At 46.1% G+C, this 18,288-nt stretch overlaps 7 protein-coding genes across 11 annotated transcripts; 3 read left to right on the forward strand and 4 right to left on the reverse strand.

The window, feature by feature from the left end:
* Positions 1 to 87: 87 nt before the first annotated feature.
* LOC119546970 (zinc finger protein swm) lies at positions 88 to 4,863 on the reverse strand. 2 transcript variants are annotated; one of them, XM_037853617.1, is made up of 6 exons: positions 4,726 to 4,863; positions 4,136 to 4,417; positions 3,615 to 4,071; positions 1,241 to 3,550; positions 995 to 1,123; positions 88 to 930 (listed from the first exon to the last, which is right to left on the reverse strand). In XM_037853617.1, exons 2-6 carry the CDS (start codon positions 4,192 to 4,194, stop codon positions 706 to 708), a joined length of 3,180 nt encoding a protein of 1,059 aa, XP_037709545.1. In that variant the 5' UTR covers positions 4,195 to 4,417; positions 4,726 to 4,863; the 3' UTR covers positions 88 to 705. The 2 variants fall into 2 exon arrangements, with proteins under 2 accessions (XP_037709545.1, XP_037709544.1); XM_037853616.1 differs by having other exon boundaries at positions 1,241 to 3,553.
* A 260-nt stretch (positions 4,864 to 5,123) lies between these two features.
* On the forward strand, positions 5,124 to 6,598 carry LOC119546084 (cytoplasmic tRNA 2-thiolation protein 2). Of its 2 annotated transcripts, none has more exons than XM_037852161.1 (2): positions 5,124 to 6,394; positions 6,457 to 6,528. In XM_037852161.1, exons 1-2 carry the CDS (start codon positions 5,184 to 5,186, stop codon positions 6,488 to 6,490), a joined length of 1,245 nt encoding a protein of 414 aa, XP_037708089.1. In that variant the 5' UTR covers positions 5,124 to 5,183; the 3' UTR covers positions 6,491 to 6,528. The 2 variants fall into 2 exon arrangements, with proteins under 2 accessions (XP_037708089.1, XP_037708090.1); XM_037852162.1 differs by having other exon boundaries at positions 5,126 to 6,387; positions 6,457 to 6,598.
* LOC119546085 (nucleoside diphosphate-linked moiety X motif 19) lies at positions 6,421 to 7,636 on the reverse strand. Its single transcript, XM_037852163.1, has 2 exons — positions 7,496 to 7,636; positions 6,421 to 7,437 (listed from the first exon to the last, which is right to left on the reverse strand). Exons 1-2 carry the CDS (start codon positions 7,586 to 7,588, stop codon positions 6,442 to 6,444), a joined length of 1,089 nt encoding a protein of 362 aa, XP_037708091.1. The 5' UTR covers positions 7,589 to 7,636; the 3' UTR covers positions 6,421 to 6,441.
* On the forward strand, positions 7,321 to 16,174 carry LOC119546087 (nucleoside diphosphate-linked moiety X motif 19). Its single transcript, XM_037852167.1, has 6 exons — positions 7,321 to 7,449; positions 7,861 to 8,042; positions 8,106 to 8,320; positions 8,384 to 8,726; positions 8,794 to 9,256; positions 16,083 to 16,174. The coding sequence occupies exons 2-5, from the start codon at positions 7,950 to 7,952 to the stop codon at positions 9,196 to 9,198; spliced, it is 1,056 nt and encodes a 351-aa protein (XP_037708095.1). The 5' UTR covers positions 7,321 to 7,449; positions 7,861 to 7,949; the 3' UTR covers positions 9,199 to 9,256; positions 16,083 to 16,174.
* LOC119546086 (nucleoside diphosphate-linked moiety X motif 19) lies at positions 9,127 to 17,736 on the forward strand. Of its 3 annotated transcripts, XM_037852165.1 has the most exons (7): positions 9,127 to 9,256; positions 16,083 to 16,174; positions 16,237 to 16,481; positions 16,553 to 16,810; positions 16,897 to 16,978; positions 17,035 to 17,242; positions 17,310 to 17,736. In XM_037852165.1, the coding sequence occupies exons 2-7, from the start codon at positions 16,085 to 16,087 to the stop codon at positions 17,510 to 17,512; spliced, it is 1,086 nt and encodes a 361-aa protein (XP_037708093.1). In that variant the 5' UTR covers positions 9,127 to 9,256; positions 16,083 to 16,084; the 3' UTR covers positions 17,513 to 17,736. The 3 variants fall into 3 exon arrangements, 2 of the variants coding, with proteins under 2 accessions (XP_037708093.1, XP_037708092.1); XR_005219164.1 differs by lacking the exon at positions 9,127 to 9,256 and having other exon boundaries at positions 15,973 to 16,174; positions 16,897 to 16,974; positions 17,310 to 17,451; XM_037852164.1 differs by lacking the exon at positions 9,127 to 9,256 and having other exon boundaries at positions 15,976 to 16,174.
* On the reverse strand, positions 9,322 to 10,781 carry LOC119546324. Its single transcript, XM_037852523.1, has 3 exons — positions 10,721 to 10,781; positions 9,636 to 10,539; positions 9,322 to 9,576 (listed from the first exon to the last, which is right to left on the reverse strand). The coding sequence occupies exons 1-3, from the start codon at positions 10,779 to 10,781 to the stop codon at positions 9,474 to 9,476; spliced, it is 1,068 nt and encodes a 355-aa protein (XP_037708451.1). The 3' UTR covers positions 9,322 to 9,473.
* Positions 13,931 to 15,739, reverse strand: LOC119546083. The gene is made up of 2 exons (XM_037852160.1): positions 14,760 to 15,739; positions 13,931 to 14,698 (listed from the first exon to the last, which is right to left on the reverse strand). The coding sequence occupies exons 1-2, from the start codon at positions 15,691 to 15,693 to the stop codon at positions 14,070 to 14,072; spliced, it is 1,563 nt and encodes a 520-aa protein (XP_037708088.1). The 5' UTR covers positions 15,694 to 15,739; the 3' UTR covers positions 13,931 to 14,069.
* Positions 17,737 to 18,288: the final 552 nt, after the last annotated feature.

Genomic DNA, 18,288 nt, shown 5'->3' on the forward strand with positions numbered 1-18,288 from the left:
TTTTTCGAATTGTGAAAGTCTTCTAGTATGATTATTTTAAAATCTGGAAATATGTTTCTCACCCTCAATTCCCAATTCAAAGCATTATTTTTCCTGAAATACGAAACTATTTATTTTATTTATTATATCTCTCTATATAACTTGCTGTTTTGCATTCACGTTGCTACGATTTTTTTCTTTTTTTAACTTTTCATTGCGCTTGTTTTTGGGGATTTTTTCTTTGCAATTTTTTTTGTTCTTTTAGTGTTTTATCGTTTTAACTCAACATAAAATCTTAACAATTATATATCTGCATATATATATTTGTATGTAAGAAAAGGATAGAGTGAAAAATGTGTAAATACAAAGGTAGTTTACGATCTTTAACCAATGTTTTGCCTCGCGCATTTTCGCACCGAGCCTTGGAGTTGGTTGCATTTCGCTTTTGAAGTTGTAGTTTCTGTGTTGTTAATTCGGACTTAGGCTTAGCTAAACTCATTCGTATTTGTATGCGATTCGTAACTTATGTTCAGTAAAATATTAGTAATATTTAGAGCGTTTAATTATGCAGAAAGTGTGCAGAGTGCTTCGCTGTGCATCTTTCCTGGCACTGCCGCACACCCCGCAGTTAGATATAGAATAACAACAAATACATGTTAAGGGTTCCCTAACACTTGTGAGCCACTCGAAGCTTCCCCGGCCGCCTCAGCAGCGCAGGGCGGTGCATCAACGACGCCAGGAACGATCCTCAGACTCCTCGTCCTCCTCCTCATCCTCTAGACGCAGCTCCGGCAGCGTGTCGCTGCCCAACAGACTCTCGCTCTCGCTGACGGACTGGATCAACTGTTTTGGGTTCTCTAGGCTAACGGCCATGGCAACGGGTGCAGTGGACTTCTCAACCGGGGCCGCCATCGGAACCGGTGCGGGTGTCACCACGGGCGCCCACGAAATCTATTGTTGCAAATCGAATTAATTTATTGCCTTAACCAAGGGATTTTTTTTGCCATTGACTTACCTGCAGACGCTTGTCTTTGTACATTTTGCCTCGGAGCACGGCCTGTTCGGCGTTGAGACGGGTCGCATACGAGAGTATTAACTGTGGAATCTCACGGTCTACATCATGCTTGGAAATCTCGCCAAAGTTCTGTGCGAGAAACCGAAAAATTGATAGCTTAGTTACAACTCAATATAAAATGTCGGGATTTAAGATCAATGCAATTACAACTCAGTTTGAAGAAATCATGATTTTCGGAAATCTCACCTTGAAGTGCCCCAGGACAAAGTCTGCCTCCTCGGCCGCAAAGCCAGTGACCACAATAGCCTTTGGTCGCCTATCGACGCGCGTGGGTCCTTCCGGCAGATTTGGACGCTTGCGTCCTGCTCCGCCACCGGGTGCCCCGGAAGCTGCTGCAAAGTGGGGAGACTTATTGTTTGCGCCTGGGCCTCCGCCAACGCCAAGATTGCGCTGCAGCTCTTCCAGACGCTTCTGTATGGCAGTGGTGTCGTTACCCTCCTGCTGCTGGGCGATTAGCTCCAGCTCCATGTCAAGCAACTCCTTCTTCTGCTGCTCCTTGGTCTTCTTGACGGGTGGCTGTTGCTGCTGCTGTTGTTGATGGATTTGTGCCTGCAATTGATCTTGTTCGGCCTGGATTTCCTTGCCTAGTTTATCGATTGTCATCTGCAGCACTTTGATTGTCTGCAGGGTTGGGGCCCTTTGGGCATCCTGCTGGTCCATGCGCTCTACGAGTTCCAAAGCAGTCTTCATCTGTTTCATGTAGCTCTGAAGCAATTCCTGTTTGCGCTTGCGCAGCCCGTTGGCCAATTGGTGAACCGCCTTCTGCTGTTCCTCCTGTTTCTTGCGTATGCTGGCTGCATTAGCGGTCGGATTCATGGGACGACCCGATGCCGCTCCACCCGCACCTGGTCCTCCAGCTGCGCCACCCGCTGTCGTCGTGTTCAGCTTGAGACGCATGGATGCGGGAGCCGCTGTGCTGGCCTGCTCCGTCGTAGGGGTGCCAATGTTGCCCGCCCCCGTTTCGGTCAGAGGATTGGCATTGCTGATCTTCGCACTGTCAGCATTGGGCGTGGGCACTGCTGGAACGTTATGCAGATGATACTGGCTCGCGTTCTTCCGGCCACCGCCTCCTCCGCCCATCTGATTCATCTGGCCCACATCCGCACCGCTGCTGTCGTTGTGCCAGAAGACCTTGATAAATCGATTGTTCAGCACCGCCTCGGTGCTCCTGTAGGCCACATTCGCTTCCGCATGGGTGGAGAAAGTCACAATAGCTGCCTCTGGATCTCCTTCGTACGAAACCTGGATGTTAACGATCTTGCCAAACTTGGCGAAGTGGTTGTTCAAATGGGCGATGGTATTCAATCCTCGCGGCACCTTCCGAAGCTCCAGCGAGCTGTTGTGCTGCTGCATATTGGGATTAACCCGTGGACCAAGGCGACTGTTGATTGGCACCTTTCGCTTCGTGGGCACATCAGCAATGGCCACCGTATCCTCCAGCTCGAAACGTCGCTTACCAACCTCAGCAACTCCACCCGACGGAGCGCCATCAACCACGGGAATGGGTATCAGTTGACGCTGCAATGGAGTAGTCACAGCAGTGGGATTGAACGGGAATGGCATCATGGCAGACTGTGGCGGAGCGCCTGGATTGCGGGCATAGTCAGCGGGATTGGGAACACCCATCGGCCCATTGGGCCCAGAGCCGCTCATCAGAGTACTTGGTCGAACATTACCGGTAAACGGATTAATGGTGGTCTGGCCCGGCTGCGTTGGCGGAGGCACAGTTCCCTGACCAGCTCCTGGTGGCGGTGCACCGCCCCGCGCCCATATCTCGGGCGCATCCGGATTGTACTCACGCATGGACATCATAAGGGCCGAGTTGTTGATGCCCTCGAACACTACCGGGTTGATGCCGTGATCCCAGGGACATGTCTCGCCCCGGACACAGTAACCCTTCTCGTCAAAGTCGCGACAGCGCTGGCGAGGATGGGCAGCCGGATGTTCTACGGGCGTAGGTGCCGCCACTGGAGCGGGTACTTGATTAGGTTGGGCTGCTTGCACTCGCTCCGGGGAGCTCTGGTTGCGACGTGCGTTTCGCTCGGGCGACATGGATCGACTGTGAGAGCGTCGGCTCTTGGTGTTTCCAAAACGTGGACGTTCATCTGCATTTCCTCCGATGCGCCGGCGATCAAAGTTGCGCCGGCCGTGATGCCGATTGTCGGTCTGAGAGCCTGGCGGGGATTTGTTGCGGAACTGTCGTTGTGTTTTCTCGCGATCGTTCACTCGACGGTCGCGTGACCTGGATCGCCGAAAGGCGCGCTCGTTGGATCGCGACCGAGAGCGAGAACGGGATCGAAGGGAGGCACGTCGCCGGCGACTGTCGCGCGGCTGGTTTTCCTTGTCAGCATAGCCCGCTGTCAGAGCTGCTCCGCCAGGTCCTCCTCCTCCAGTCCCGCTGACGCCGCTGCTTCTGCCAGGTGGACTGGCACTGCGCACATGGTGGTGTTGGTAGTTGGAGGCGGACTGTGGATTGTGGGACTCTTTGGTTTTGTGCTGCTGGTAAAAAAGACGAGAGGTTACAAACTGTGCTATGACTAAGAGACCACAAAAGACTCACATCGAAGACTGGCTTGACATCTGTCTGCGATCCAATGCCCGCTTCCTGGCTGATAAAGGCCAACGCCTCGGCTTCTCTGGCATCGTGGCTGACCTGCTCCAACTTGACCTGATTGCTATCTGGGTTTATCACATTGTCTTTAGGTGGCGGCGGCGGGGAATCGGCGGCCAGCACGGCCTCGATATCCTGGGCGCCATCAATGGCCAGGGCCAGTTCCTGGTCGAGATCCAGCTCATTGGCGGAGGCACTGGAGGCCGTTATCAGGGGGGCGGCAGGCACCGTCAGGTACTCCTCGCTGGCAATGGCATCGAAAAGGCGCTCCACGAAGCGCGTCGTCTCCTCAGACAGGAAAACATCGAGCTGCTCGATCATGATCCGCTTGAGGTCCTTATCCGATTTATCCTTTTTCAGCAGCGCGATGACATAGCGCGCCAAGGCCGAGGAGTCTGCATCGCAGCTGTAAGTGGTATTCAAGGGTTAGAAGCTGAAATGGGTATTATTAGGGAGTATAAAGGACTTACAGTGGCTCCAGGACCACGCTCAGCCAATCCTTGAGCTTGTCGGAATTCTCCAGAATCATTCTGAGGCGGGTTGTTGCTACACTGGTTGCTGCTTCTTGTTTTTGGTTGGGGGCTACTTGCGTTGGTCTGGGCTTATCTGGGTGGGGGGTTAATCGTGCTCGGGGGGCATACACGCCCGAAAATGTATTTTTAAGATGACCTCTGCCGCTCGGGCGACGTTTCTGCGTGGATTTTGGTACACTGTTAACTTCCGGTTAACGCGTTATCCTCCGGTTTGATGCTCTGCAATGAGATGTCGGCGTTTATTTCACTTTTCGTTGAAATTTTTTCCTGCCCTTTCAATTAAATGTCAGAGCTGAGCTGCTTCTTCTTCTCGCTCGGCTATCGTCAATAAGAAAGTTTCTCGATTTTGCTACCCGATACTTTTTGCTTGCGTACGAGCACGAAGCACACACACAGCCAAACCGCACGTACACACACAGACACGCAGGCACTCACATACATACTTATCAGCAGCACCCAGTTTTTTGCGCCCAAATTTCAGGTGTTTTCCCAACGTTTTTTCCCACACAAACACCAATTGCACGTACCTCAAGCCTTAAATATAACTTATGAATAATATTTGTACAACAAATTTATGTTTAAACAGCTATTTTTGTAATTTTCACTTCACTTTTCCTGTTGCAAGGTTGCTTTTTGACGAGTTTAGGCTGCGTAGTCGATATATCGTCTAGTATATCGATTGTCTTGGATGGTTGGTGTCTATCGATTAGCTGGCTATAATGTAGCTAAAAACTTATAAGTGACAAATATTTAAAATATTTCATTTTTAAATATTTCTGTACTGAAAATGTATGTTAATATCAAACAAGGTCGGCAAATGATGGTCACATACTTGTTTTTTTAAGTGTTGAATTTATATTTATCGTCTGGATTACTTAACAAAATAAATTAGCGTGAAACCCGCTAGTCTGTCACGATAGGCCGTTTTCATCCCTGGTTATTTCGTTTATCTGTGAAATTCATTTATTAAACGTAAATAGTTACCATGTGCAGCATCGGCGAAGATGATTTTGGAGACGAGGGAGCCGCCCACGCCATGGTGGCGGAATCCCTGCCATCGGGAATCGTCCTCAGCCCAGGGGACTGCAACAAATGCGGAGTAACCTCCAGCGAACTCTACAAACTCAACTTCCGGACGGCGGAGTGCCGTGACTGTTTTCTGGCATACGCAAGGCACAAGTTCCGGGCAGCGCTGGGTGCAGCCAAGATCCTGCCCAGGAACGCAGAGGTTCTACTAGTGCTGGACGGCTCGGCGGAGTCCCTGGTCCTTCTGGACATGTTACACTTCGCACAAACTCAAAACACGTTCAAAAGGCTTCATTGCAATGCACGTGTGGTCTACGTGGAGGATCAGCAGGTGCAGGGCCGTGATCCAGTGGACATGGATGAGCTCCGAAATCTATCCACACAATATGAACCCTTTGAGTTCCATGTGATTGAGCTGGGGTCCTTGCCCAACTCCCTGCAGAGAATCAAGGACTACAATACTTTGCCCAAAGAAACCAACGAGCTTGGCCACAAACTCCAGAAATTGCGCAGCCTGACAGCTCGCCAGGATTACCTGGAACAGCAGCGCAAGAATCTGATTGCTTCGGTGGCGCAGGAGCTGCAATGCACTCATGTCTTTGAGCCCAGCATAAGTGTGGACTTGGCCACCCAGCTGCTGACTGCGATAGCATTGGGACGTGGCGGCAGTGCCGCATTGGATGTGGCTCTTCTTGACGATCGGCTGGCTGGCGATGTCAAATTGTTGCGACCCCTCAAGGACCTTAACGAGCAGGAAATCCAATTTTATATACATGCTCAGCGACTGAAGCCACTTATCCAGAGTGGCACACGTTATGGCCAGGAGCGTGGACAGACTGCCAGTCTACAGAACCTCACGTCCGCCTTTGTGGCTAACCTGCAGCAAAACTACGCTTCCACCGTTTCAACAGTGTTTCGAACTGGAGACAAAATAGCCGTCAATGCCCATCCGGAGCAGACCTCTTGTGTTCACTGCCAGTCTTCTCTGGATTCCACGCTTTCCGACACTCTGCTGGCCATCGAGTACTCCAGATCCGTTTCAGAGGCAGGTGTGGGCCTTTACAAGAACGGAGAGGACCTCGAGGGTTTGGCCAAGAAGCGACTGGAGTCGCAGGACGGCCTGTGCCACGCCTGCCGCGGTATACAGGCGGAGCTGGAGAGCGGTAAATTGTAGCTAAAAAAAATATATATTTATATTCAAATACTTCAACTTTTTACTACAACTTTGCTAGCTTGGTGTTGACAAGTGGCTGGAGTGGCAAATGACCATCGCGGGGCGGGACATTGGAAGCCAGCACGACGTGGTGAAAATCATAGACTATGTAGCGATGGTATTGCTTGGCCTTTCTATTAAGTTCGTACACCGATCCCGACAAGATGATGGTTTGTGTGCAAGCGCCGGGTTCCCTGGGATAAAGTTCATCTCCTGGAAGTACTCCAAACATGCAGTCATCACAACGGTAGTAAACAGGCTGCACCATTGTGCCACCTCGGAAACTCCGTTGGCGGGCAAAGTTGAGAAGCTCCTGCCAGCTATGCAAGTTCATCAGACGAGCGATATCATAGAGCAACATAAATGGCAGCCAAATAGCGCCGGTTTGTGAGCTTGTCCATGCTTCCGCTGGACTCATCCAATGGGCGGAGGCTACCTCGTGCGGTTCCAGCAGAAGACTAATATCCTTGGCCTGTTCATCCAGCGCAGTGATATAGTATACAGTGTCATATTTCCGATTGGCTGTGGCTGCTGTCCTCCAAATGGACCATTCCTGGAGAGACCACAGGTTGGGAATGACATTAAGATGCCTGCAGAGTTTCAGGAACTGTGAGGCATCACTGTGAACTCGATGCTGCCACTCAGAGCGTTCGGCTGGCTCGAGGAGTAGTGTACGAGGATGACTTGATTTGGAATCCCACTCCTTGAAGTCAGTCTGACTAGTGCATATCAGGACGCCAACCTCCTCGAAAGATTCTCTCAGCGCAGTCAGTCGCAATGCAATGTCCCTTGAAAAGTGCTCTCCGCCAGATAGAAATTCAGGCCTGGGAGTATTCTGACTGTGACTAAGCATTTTTAGCTGCTCTTCGGTTACCCCAAAGGATTTAAAATAAGTAATCCATTCCAAAGATTCATACTCTTTGGGATCGAAGACGCCACCCGGGAAGACGCAGTGATTTAGAGCATAAGAAGTTCCTTCAGTTCGTTTTATCAACAGTAACTTTGGCCAGAGGTAAACATGTTAATGTAATGTTGATCCTTGAAAGTATTTTACTCACTCTATAGTCGTATTCCTCTAAAGAATCCTGTTTGGCAGCCAGTATTAGGCTAGCCGAAGGTCTGTAGGCTCCAGTTCGTGTAGTGGCTCCCATAGTTTAGAGTCCAAATCCGCTTGATTCCCTGATCCAGATCCACAAACCTTTGATCTTAAAACCAAAACCCATAATAACAAACACTTTAGTGTTAAAGACACGTGATACGACTGTATGATATCCTAATTAAGGAATTATACTATTATTATTCAGCCATTGGTTTAAATTACTTGAAAATTTTGAATTAATAAATAATAATAATACAATTTAATATTAAATTTTAGCCCATTTTTTTAAAGTCAATAAGCACATCCTACCCATTTATTCAACAGGTGATGGGTATCTTTAAAATATGTAAACAACAGCTGGCAAATAATCGATAGCACCTGCCAAGCTATCGAAATCGACGTATTACCTAAACATGTCCAAGGTTTTGCCCAAAATCCGATCATCCTCCAGCCTGATCCTGCTGGCCAAGGACCAAGCAGCGAAAGCCAAGTCATTTGATTACAATGTACATAAGTAAAGGTTCATCTATCAATAAAACTCATGTTAACATAATCAATTTTACGTTTAGGCTCTGCTCCTTACGCGAACCCAAAAGTCCAGTTTCATGCCGGAGTCCTCGGTGTTTCCGGGCGGAGTTTGCGATGCCACAGACAGTTCACCCGCCTGGTTGGATCTCTTCCGGCGTAACGAAATCAGTGCCACCAAACTGCAAAATATCAGCAACGTGAAGGGACCACGACCAGAGATATTCCAAAACAAGGAAGATAAAGAAACGATAGATCCGTAGGCAACTGAAATTTGTCCTCTGAAAAGAATCCTTATGACTTACTTTTACACTTCTAACAGATCCCTAGCTCTTCGACTAACTGCCTTACGAGAGACCTTTGAGGAATTGGGTATCCTGCTGTGTAGGGACAGCAAGTCATTGACCTCGCCCAGCGGCTATGGAAAGTTCTACGATCAGTTTGACCGTGTCCACTGGCAGCACATCGTCCACAATGATGCCAGTCAGTTCCTGGAGCTCTGTAAGCAGCTGCAGGTGCTCCCAGATGTTTGGTCACTCCACGAATGGTCCGTTTGGCGCACACCATCCACTTTTAAGAAGCGGTTCGAGACGGCCTTCTTTGTGACCGCAGTGGAACAGGAGCCCAGCGTTCTCATCGAACCCAACGAGGTCAAGGATTGTGCGGTAATCAATATAAACACTTATTTTCTATAAAATTTCACCTAATAACCTATCCTATCTCTTCTTGTAGTGGCGCTCACCATTAGACTACCTGCAAGCATGCCTGAGAAAGGAGCTTTGGTTGCCGCCTCCACAATTCTACGAGCTATCTCGCTTCCTTAATTTCTCTTCATTGGAGAGTCTGCGTCAATTCGCTGCTGAGCGTGAGCTGAAAGGCCTTGGGCTGATCCATCCCGTGATGTACAAGTGCCAAAATGGAACTGTACACCTCTTGCCAGGAGACGAGGCATATCCCGCCGATCCGGATGCTAGTAGCGACAAAATTGAGACTGGTTTGTCAGTCGAAGAATTTCGATTGCAGGCCAATGGCAAACTACATCGTTCGGAGCACTGGAACCAGCATCAGTCACAGCTTCTAATTAACTTTGACCGGGATGATGGTCAAGTGCATCCCGTGGACCCCACCAAGCTATAAAGGAGATGTGCATTTATCTAGGTTTAATGTTTGGACTGACCAAAAATTGTAAAAAGCTGTAAGTAAAATATGTTGTGTGCTATTTTGTAGAGTATCATTGTTAGAATATTTCTTTATTTAAAACAATATGTTACAAATATAATGATTGAGAAGAATTTACTATACATTTAGGAAATGATCGATTAAGTTTAAATTAAATTAAGAAGTTCAAAAATAAGCTACAGGAAGGGATTAGAAAGCAAATTTGCTAGGATTGGCTTGTGAGTTGATGTCCTTCACTCCTGCTGGCCCTTGCCATACAAGAGTTTGTAAAGTCGTTCAGCCTCTTCTTCGGAGGCATAGCTGCTCTCGTACCCCGATTTTTCCTCTGGTTTGGGTCTTAAGAGGGAATATGGGTAATTAAAATAAGGTATTCAAGATTAGGCTTAAAAACTTACTGATAGTTGGGGACATATTCCGGATGGGTCCAGGTCTCGTAAGGTTTTTGGTTTGGGGGACTTTTACGCTTGCAGCCCTCCAATGTCTCTGCAATGCTCTTCTGGTTGTCCAGCAGGGCACCGAGTTTGCGATCGATTTGGGAGGTGGCCACCTGCACTGCATGGACAGTGTTTTCGATGCCACTAAGGCTTTCGGACTGAGTGCGATTGAGTAGGACTAGACCCCACTCCAGTTGATTCACCTTGCGATTGGCACGATCAGCCAGGGCATTCAGCTCTCCCAGATGTCCGACTTGACCAATGATATTGCGCTGCTGTTCCCCAAGAATCTTAGCCTTGTTATCCAAGCCGATGAGGTCACCAACAATGCGCTGCGATATTAACTGCTGAATCTCTGCTAGATTTGAGTTGACGGATAAGGTCACCGCATCCAGATCCTTCTCGTATTTGTTATGATTAACAGCGACTTGTTCCAGGGCACTCCTGATGGCCAGATCCACTTTGGTGAGGTTCTGAATGGACTGTTCGTTTTGGCTCTGGACTGCTTTGATGATGGCTGTTAAGTCACTCACTCCTGAGCCTGTAGCCTCGAAGCTGCCTTGAACCTTTGTATCCAGTACAGCTAACGCAACCCCTAGTTGAGCAATAAGGTCGATCTCATCCCGCTGATGCTTGAACTTCTCCTCGATGCCCTTTTGCACGTTCTTCACATTTTCCACTCCAATGTTTAACTCCTCAGTACCCTTTATTAGATCCCTTAATTCGCTACGGATCTCGGGAGATGAATCCAGATCCTGAGCCGAAGCACCACAAAGGTAAATGCAGATCGTTACAAAAATCAGTTGCGTTCCCATGGTGTTTCTCTGATGGACGTTCACCGCTGTGTGTCTTTCCTCGGTCAGAACTGCACCTTATGTAGTCCAACTTAGGGCCCAAAACGTGTCGCAGACTGTGCTAAGTTCTATCAGTTCACAAACCACCCACTTCTTCTTTGGTAAATGCAGCTGCAAACGATGCTCTTATCTGGAAATGTTTATTTCCCCATAAACAGATCGACTATATTATCAAAATAAAAAGCTTCTCACAAACAGTTCTCATGCCACTTTCTGATAGCCAAACACAAATCTTAAACGCTACATCTTTCATTTTGTCATACTAGTCATACATTCGTTTTAGTTCATCGACTTTTTGGCAACATAAAGCAAATTGATGTATTGTCACGTCTTGAAATTCTTCTTTGTTTCTAAACAGTTTTCTTAGGGAACAGATTGACCTGTTTTTTGTGCGTAACGGTAGTACATCACTGAAAAACGTGCCCCAGCTGCTAATTGATCAAATTCATTCAGAAAATAGGTCTAGTTAAGTGTTTGATATGACTTCTGGTTTACATTTTTAAAAGGGTTAGTAAGCAACAAAATTTTGGCGCCTTTTGATCGATAAATTTGAACACAATTTAAAAAAGCTCAATAAATATTATAGTTTATAATAATTATACCCATTACTCGTAGAGTAAAAAGGTATACTAGATTCGTCAAAAAGTATGTAACGCAGAAGATAGCGTTTCCGACCCCATAAAGTATATATATTCTAGATCAGGATCACTCTCCGAGTCGATCTAGCCATGTCCGTCTGTCCGTATGAACGCTGAGATCTCGGAAACTATAAAAGCTACAATACTGGGATTAGGCATGCAAATTCCTGAGATTCCTGCGCAGTTCAAGTTTGTTTCAGCAGAGTGCCATGCCCACTCTAACGGTTACAAACCGCCCAAACCTGTGGCGCCCACAATTGTCATGCTAGATAAAAAATGTTTACTGAAATGTATTGGTCTCGTCATTACCTATCGATTGATCCACGCACACTCTAACGCCAATAACGCTTAAGTCTGCCTACCGCCGGTAGGTGGCGTATTTCAATCTCGCTTTGCTGCTTGCATATCTCCATTTCCCTTTGGTCCCTTTAGCTGAGTAACGGGTATCTGATAGTCGAGGTACTCGACTATAGCGTTCTACCTTGTTTTATTTTCATATCTTACCTAATTGCGGTACTTAATTGACAAACTTTCTTAAACGCACATAAAATGTACACTGTTTAAAATTCAAATATTATTATATACTCAGTTGGCTAGTTATGGTATCTAGTGCTTGACTTCGCTTTTTAAAAATAACAGTTCTATAATATTGCAGTATTGGATTGGATATGTCAGAACTTAGTTATCCTACCGCAAGAGAAATGAGTTATCAATTTTTACAAAGTTCAAAAACTCAAAACAGGACGCCTTGTGTTTTGAGAAATCACCCATAATAAGAATTTAAAGCAAAGGTACAAATATGTTAATATATTAAAAAAATTATCAACTTATCAACGACAACAAATTTCTGTTATTTTTGACACACAATCAATTTTGAAGCCTCTAAAGGACCTACATATGCATATAAACCAGTGCACTATGGGGAATTTGACCACTTTTCTTGGCCAAAACCCATTTTTTAAAAGTCGTTAAAAATTGGTTTTGTTTATCACAATGCATCAGGATAACATCAATATCTAATGTTACTAACAGAAAAGTTTAACAGTGCGCCCCACTGTTAAGTTATCAGCTGTTAAAGCCTGTTTTTATTTCAACGAGGTGGCAGCGCTGGTAAAACGCCTATTATTCTTAATAGTTTAAATTGTCAAAAAGTGTAAAACTAAACATAGCACTGAAGTTTTTGAAATACCATCCAATAAAAGGAACTTGTATTTTGTGTTTGTGACCTTGATATTGTATTTATTGATTGTGGTGCTCGTATATTCGTGTTCTAGCTCTAACCTCAAAAAAACAAAATATTTAGGTTAATTTATATTTTTAAATGGAGCTACAAAGTGATTCCATCTGTTTCCACCTCTGAAACCTTTTTTATATTGTAGAGTATTTAATTCTCATTGAGCTCGGTTAGTATAAAAGTGCACTTTTGCGCACTTTCTCTAAAATTTAGCTTTATAGACCTCTACCTAATGTAGTATATTTCTCGCATTTTTGTCTGGTAAATGCCAGTTTCGATGTTATCTTAAGAGAAACAGTGTGCAATTATATTGCTTATTAAATAACGATTATTTTAAAATTATTTTACAACATCATTACACTTACTAACCGTTGATATAAAGGATTTTAGTATTTTTGTTAAGAATTATAGTGATACCAAACCAAAAAATTTCAATTTCATTAAGAAAATGAAAAATTAAAAACTCCAACATTTTTTTTTAAATTCAGTTTGGTCTTCTATAAATAAAAAATTAAGAAAAAAATTTTTTTATTTGATTGACAAAAAGAAAAAAAAAATTTTCTTTAAAAAAAAGGCGGGACCACGCCCATATTTTCTAATTTACTTCCTTTGGATTTTATATACTTAATTCAAAAAACAAAACCTTAAAATGTTGCTTCGTTTTTAAGTTATTAATTAATGCCACAAAAAGTGGGCAAATTCCCCATAGTGCAGTGGTCGGCACACACATACCATCACAAGTTTGCCTTGCATTAGTGTGAGTGTAAAAAACACGAAGTTGGCGCGCAGCGCTCTGACGCCTGACGTTTCACTGTTTTGCACTGAAATTCTCTGCCGCAGCAGCAAAAAAGTGCGCCGAAGCTGAGAAAAAAAAGACCCGAAGACCCATGCCGAAGTCATACGAACATCTACGTCAGTGGTCGGCAGCGGCCTATCTAGTGAGCATAGGATAGTGTTCTGCCCATCCTCTGCTCGCTCACGTATAACGTAGATGTTCGTATGACTTCGGCATGAGTCTTCGGGTCTTTTTTTTCTCAGCTTCGGCGTGTTTTTTTGCTTCTGCGGCAGAGAATTTCAGTGCAAAACAGAGAAACGTCAGGCGTCAGAGCGCTGCGCGCCAACTTCGTGTTTTTTACACTTACACTAATGCAAGGCAAACTGTGATGGTATGTGTGTGCCGACCACTGATCTACGTTATACGTGAGCGAGCAGAGGATGGGCAGAACACTTCCCTATGCTCACTAGATAGGCCGCTGCCGACCACTGATATAAACGTATTTAACTGAAACAAGTAGGATTGCATTTTTGTAATACATTGAAAATTATCAGAATAAGTATTTGAAGTTAATATTTTCTAAAAAGCTCTGCTTTGTTTAATCATAGTCAATAAATTGTATATTTCCTTATTTATGATATCGATAAATAAATAAATTGCAAGCAAAACTTGTTGTATGGAAATGGCTCTCAAACAGGTCCTGTTAGCTTGAGTACTGAGCCTTAAAAGTAATAAAACCGAATGAGTTCCTTTTGTTCCTTTATTATTTATTTATTAAAACATATAAAAATGCAGTAAAATGGATATTATAATTTTCTATGGGGATATTTTATAAATTTTTTCTAAACGTGTTGTTACTCTCGGGAATCTTTGATGTGCCAGTTTGATATGCCTTTAATATCCTTGGGGTAGTGAACTATCTCCGTACCAAATCCTGAAAGACTCTCCTGGTTGGATGGGTTCTGGCTTGTAAGATGGCTGCTGGTACGATTGGGGCTTGTGAGTTTGCTCTTGGTTAGATTGCGGCTTGTGGGATGATTGAGGTTGTCCGTGGTTAGGTTGTCCGTGGATAGGTTGTCCGTGGATAGGTTGTCCGTGGTTAGTTTGTCCGTGGTTAGGTTGTCCGTGGTTAGGTTGGGGTTTTCGGGATTGCTCGGGATTGGGTTGGGGTTTCTGCAATTGCTCGGGGTTGGGTTGGGGTTTCTGGGATTGCTCTTGGTTAGATATCGGCTTGTGCTCTACAGGAGGCTTGTGGCCTTCAGGATTGGGAGACTGGTGCGAAGGCGGCGCAGGAACGGAGTGTTCTTCCTTGGGGTTTGGATTCCGCTTGGGCTGGGAGGTGGGACCGTTGGCAGGAGCTGGCTTCCATGGCTGGTGACGTTGAACCGGGGCGGGCTGGTACGGAGAGGCATTCTCCCAGGGCAACGTTGGCCGCCAGGACACAGCACTGGATCTCTGTTGGTTCTCCCTGGGCTCAGGTGATTGGGCATAGGCAGTCACCCTGTAGCTTCCGGAGTGTTCCCCTGTAAAAGAGAAATAGTTATTATTTCTGAATTAATTTTGGTTCCATAAAAGCCATGTTACCCTGCTTTGGCGGCTCCTTGATGCTCCACACCTGCTCCAGATCCACTTGCTTGGGCTTGGGCTGAGAATGCTGTGGCTCTGGGACCTCGCCTCCATAGGTGGGCAGATAGGACTCATCCTGATAGCCGTATTGCGGATAGGCCTGGTGCCGACTGCACTCATCCAGATCAAGTTCGATGCGTTTCTGGGAGATGATCAGTTCACGCAGAGCTGCCTCAACTTTCCGGGAGCTAAGAGGCTGCAAATGCTTCACGGCATCGATCAAAGTGTCCAGGCGCTGCTCTTGGGTGTGATTCAGCTGCTTCAATTGATATTCCAGCACGTTTAGCTTGTGATACGAGTTCTCGCCAAGTTCCCTGACTGCGGCCAGGCTCTTAAGCTCCACCTCCACGTTGATTTGGGACGTTTCCAAGCTATCAAAGGTGCACTTCAGTCCATTAAGTTGTGGCAACACCGTCCTGGTGATCAGTTTGGCCAGACCATCGATGCTCTTGTCAATGTTGCGGGAATTGTGGAGCACATGCCTCTGGTAGGCATCCAATTTGGCCTCCAGCACATTGATCAGCTCTTTGGTGCCCTCCTGCAGGCGGGCCAGTTCCAGAAGCTCTGCCTCCGTGCGATGTCCATACTGCTCACCCTGTTTGGAGATGTTCAAGAGGGTGGCCACCAGATTCTGGGAACTGGCCTCCAGAGTGAGCGTCAGCTTGGCCAGCAGTTCCTCTATGAGTGTAAGAGCTTTTAGGGCCTCCTTTTGGTCGACCAAACCAGCCTGTGTCTCCTCGCTGACTGCTGCAATCCTGGTCAGGAGTACATTGGCTGTCTCCACGCCCCTGGCATTATCCTTCAGCAGATCAGCGATGCTCTCCAACTCTTCCTGCGCCCGAATGCCACTAAGGCACAAGCCCAGGAACAAGATCGTGGTGAAAACTTTCATTTCAAGTGCAAGTTGCTTTCGACTGGGAACACCAATTGCAAGTGTCTCTTGGTTGTCCAAGGGCAGAGCTTAAATATGTTTGCGAACACGTGTGGCGAGCACAAACTAATCTTTTTTGGTCTTTTGTTCTTCTACACAAACATGCTTGGCTTGTAATGTTCTGCTTTAATCTGGTCAAAAGGTAAAAGTTTCAATTTCGCACGAATTCAAATTTCAATTATTCAACGCGCTGATAAGAGGCTTATCGATCACTTCCTGCAGTAGGAGTCGTTATCGATAGGCGAAGGCCAAACAGCTGATCGAATTGGAGGGCGCACAAACAATATTTTGATTTTATGTTGTGGGTGGAATAATAAAGTTTAGCTAAATAATTAGCTAATTATTTGCAGACATGAGCCAAGCTGCTACTTCGCCCAAGTGGCGCACATCGGGTAGTGTTATCCTGGTGTCCAGGGATGTCGGCGAAAGTGAGGATTACCAGGTGGGCATAGAGATCTTGTCCAGGAATGGCCATGTATGTACATATATCTTATCATCTTGCAGTTGCTTATGCTCAAACGCAGTGATGCCACAGCGGCAATGCTTAACCAGACCGTATTCCCCGGTGGCCTTCTGGATTCCGATGCCGATGAGAATGTGGCCTGGCTGCAGTACTTCGAGGAGTTTGGTGTCCCACAGGAGGAGCTGCGTCGCCTGGTGCTGATCCGCGACGATCGTCCTGCTATCCTGGCGCCCCAGGGCACCGGCTGCTACGATCGGTTCTTCAAGCGTTCCCGCATTTGGGCGCGGTGAGTCCAAAGACTCTTGTTTGATTTATCAAGTTACGAGCTTAATCTCTGACCTTTGTCTCCCCTTTCAGTGAGATTACACTGCGACTCACCGCCGTGAGGGAGTGCTTCGAGGAGGTGGGTGTGCTGCTGTGCCGCAGTCGCAGCCAGTTGGATTTCGGTGCAGTGACCTGCGTTCAGGATGTCCCAGATCTGGAGGCGTGGCAGCAACGGGTGCATGACAAACCCAGCGAGTTCCTGACCCTCTGCCGGGAGCTTAAAGTAGTGCCGGATTTGTGGGCACTGCACGAGTGGTCCGCCTGGGCGAGTCCAGGATTTATGCGCAAGGGGTGGGTGTTTGGCTGAAAATCTTATTTGATAATAAGAAGGATCTTAGAACTTATAATGCTAAAGTTTTGATTTCAAATGTCTGTAGCCACGAAACGGTTTTCTTTATGGCTTTTGCGGATAAGCAGCCCAAATTGCTGGAGGAACCTTCTGAGGTCAAGGAAACGCTGGTGAGCACAATTTTTTTATACCGATTTATGAAACTATAATATTATATTTTAAATAGTGGCTGGCACCAGAGGAACTCCTGCGACTGGCCGATCTCGGCGAGGTTTGGTTCCTACCTCCCCAGGTCTATGAATTGTTACGCCTAATGGGAATCAAAAATTACAAGAGTTTGCTGGATTTTGCCATTAAGCGCAGTGGACTAGGCACTACCATGTTCTTGCCGGTGGCTTATGACTGCAAGGGATCTATGATTTATGTCCTGCCAGGTTTGTGTTTTAAAAACAATCGCTTTAACATAGAGACAGATAATAACTCCGATGTGAATTTTCTTAGGTGATGACTTCTATGTTCCAGAGCCGCATTTGGTTGACGAAATTATCAGTTTTCCTGGCTCGGAAGATGAGTTTAGAGCTCGTTCAAAGTGCCTGCATCGATATGCCTATGGACCTTCAATTCGAAACTTGGAGTTAAATATTCCCCCGCCCAATGGGCACTTGAGACCGCTAAAATTCCATCTGGAGCGCCAAAAGCTGTAATCACAGACCGCAGCTGGCTGGCCATCGACGCGAGTGGTGACCCCAGCTGCTAAGCTCTGATAAGATGCTAAATGTGACCCCTGAAATGAGGCAGTCACAAATTGTTGTTTTGAAATTATTCTAAGCGGCTTTAGCCGGCCATCAAATTATTTAGACGCTGGCCCTGAGGGCATTAATTATTATTTTATGAAACAAAATTTTAATTAAAAAAATGTACAGCTTAAGTTAAAGTTGTTCGTAATTTAGCTTAAGATGAAGGTGCCCTTTTTTGGCTATGCTTTCTTGATGCTTAGCACATCAAAAGCGCAAATCCATGCATATTCATGTCCTCCCCTTGAAACCACAAATAGGAGTGGAAATGGGATTGGTATAAATAAGAGAGGGAGCTGAAGTAACTCAAGCTCAGACAGTATATAATTTCATCCCATTAGAAGTGCATTTAAATCACTTTGTGTGCCGAGATACCCACCCACTTTCGGAATTTTCAACGCCACCTGCCGTGTGACTTTGTGCGCTTTACAGCCTTGTCTTTTCAATCCCAACCAGTCCGCACTTCCACCCCCCGATGGGCCGTTTAAAAATCAAAATCTCAACGAGCTTCGTTTCCCCACTTTTGTTTGCTCCGTGCCCGCTCGACTGTTTATTATGCATTGTAAAGGACCCAGTCAGGACAACCCTCCTCAGGGACTTCCAAACTGCCTGAGGGGGTCGATTTTCAACGGCTGTGGCTGTGTAACAATTACTTCGTTTAATTTAACCTTTTGTGGCTGGCTTCC

This window comes from Drosophila subpulchrella, chromosome 2L (assembly GCF_014743375.2).
Source record: "Drosophila subpulchrella strain 33 F10 #4 breed RU33 chromosome 2L, RU_Dsub_v1.1 Primary Assembly, whole genome shotgun sequence".
Lineage (NCBI taxonomy): Eukaryota > Metazoa > Arthropoda > Insecta > Diptera > Drosophilidae > Drosophila > Drosophila subpulchrella.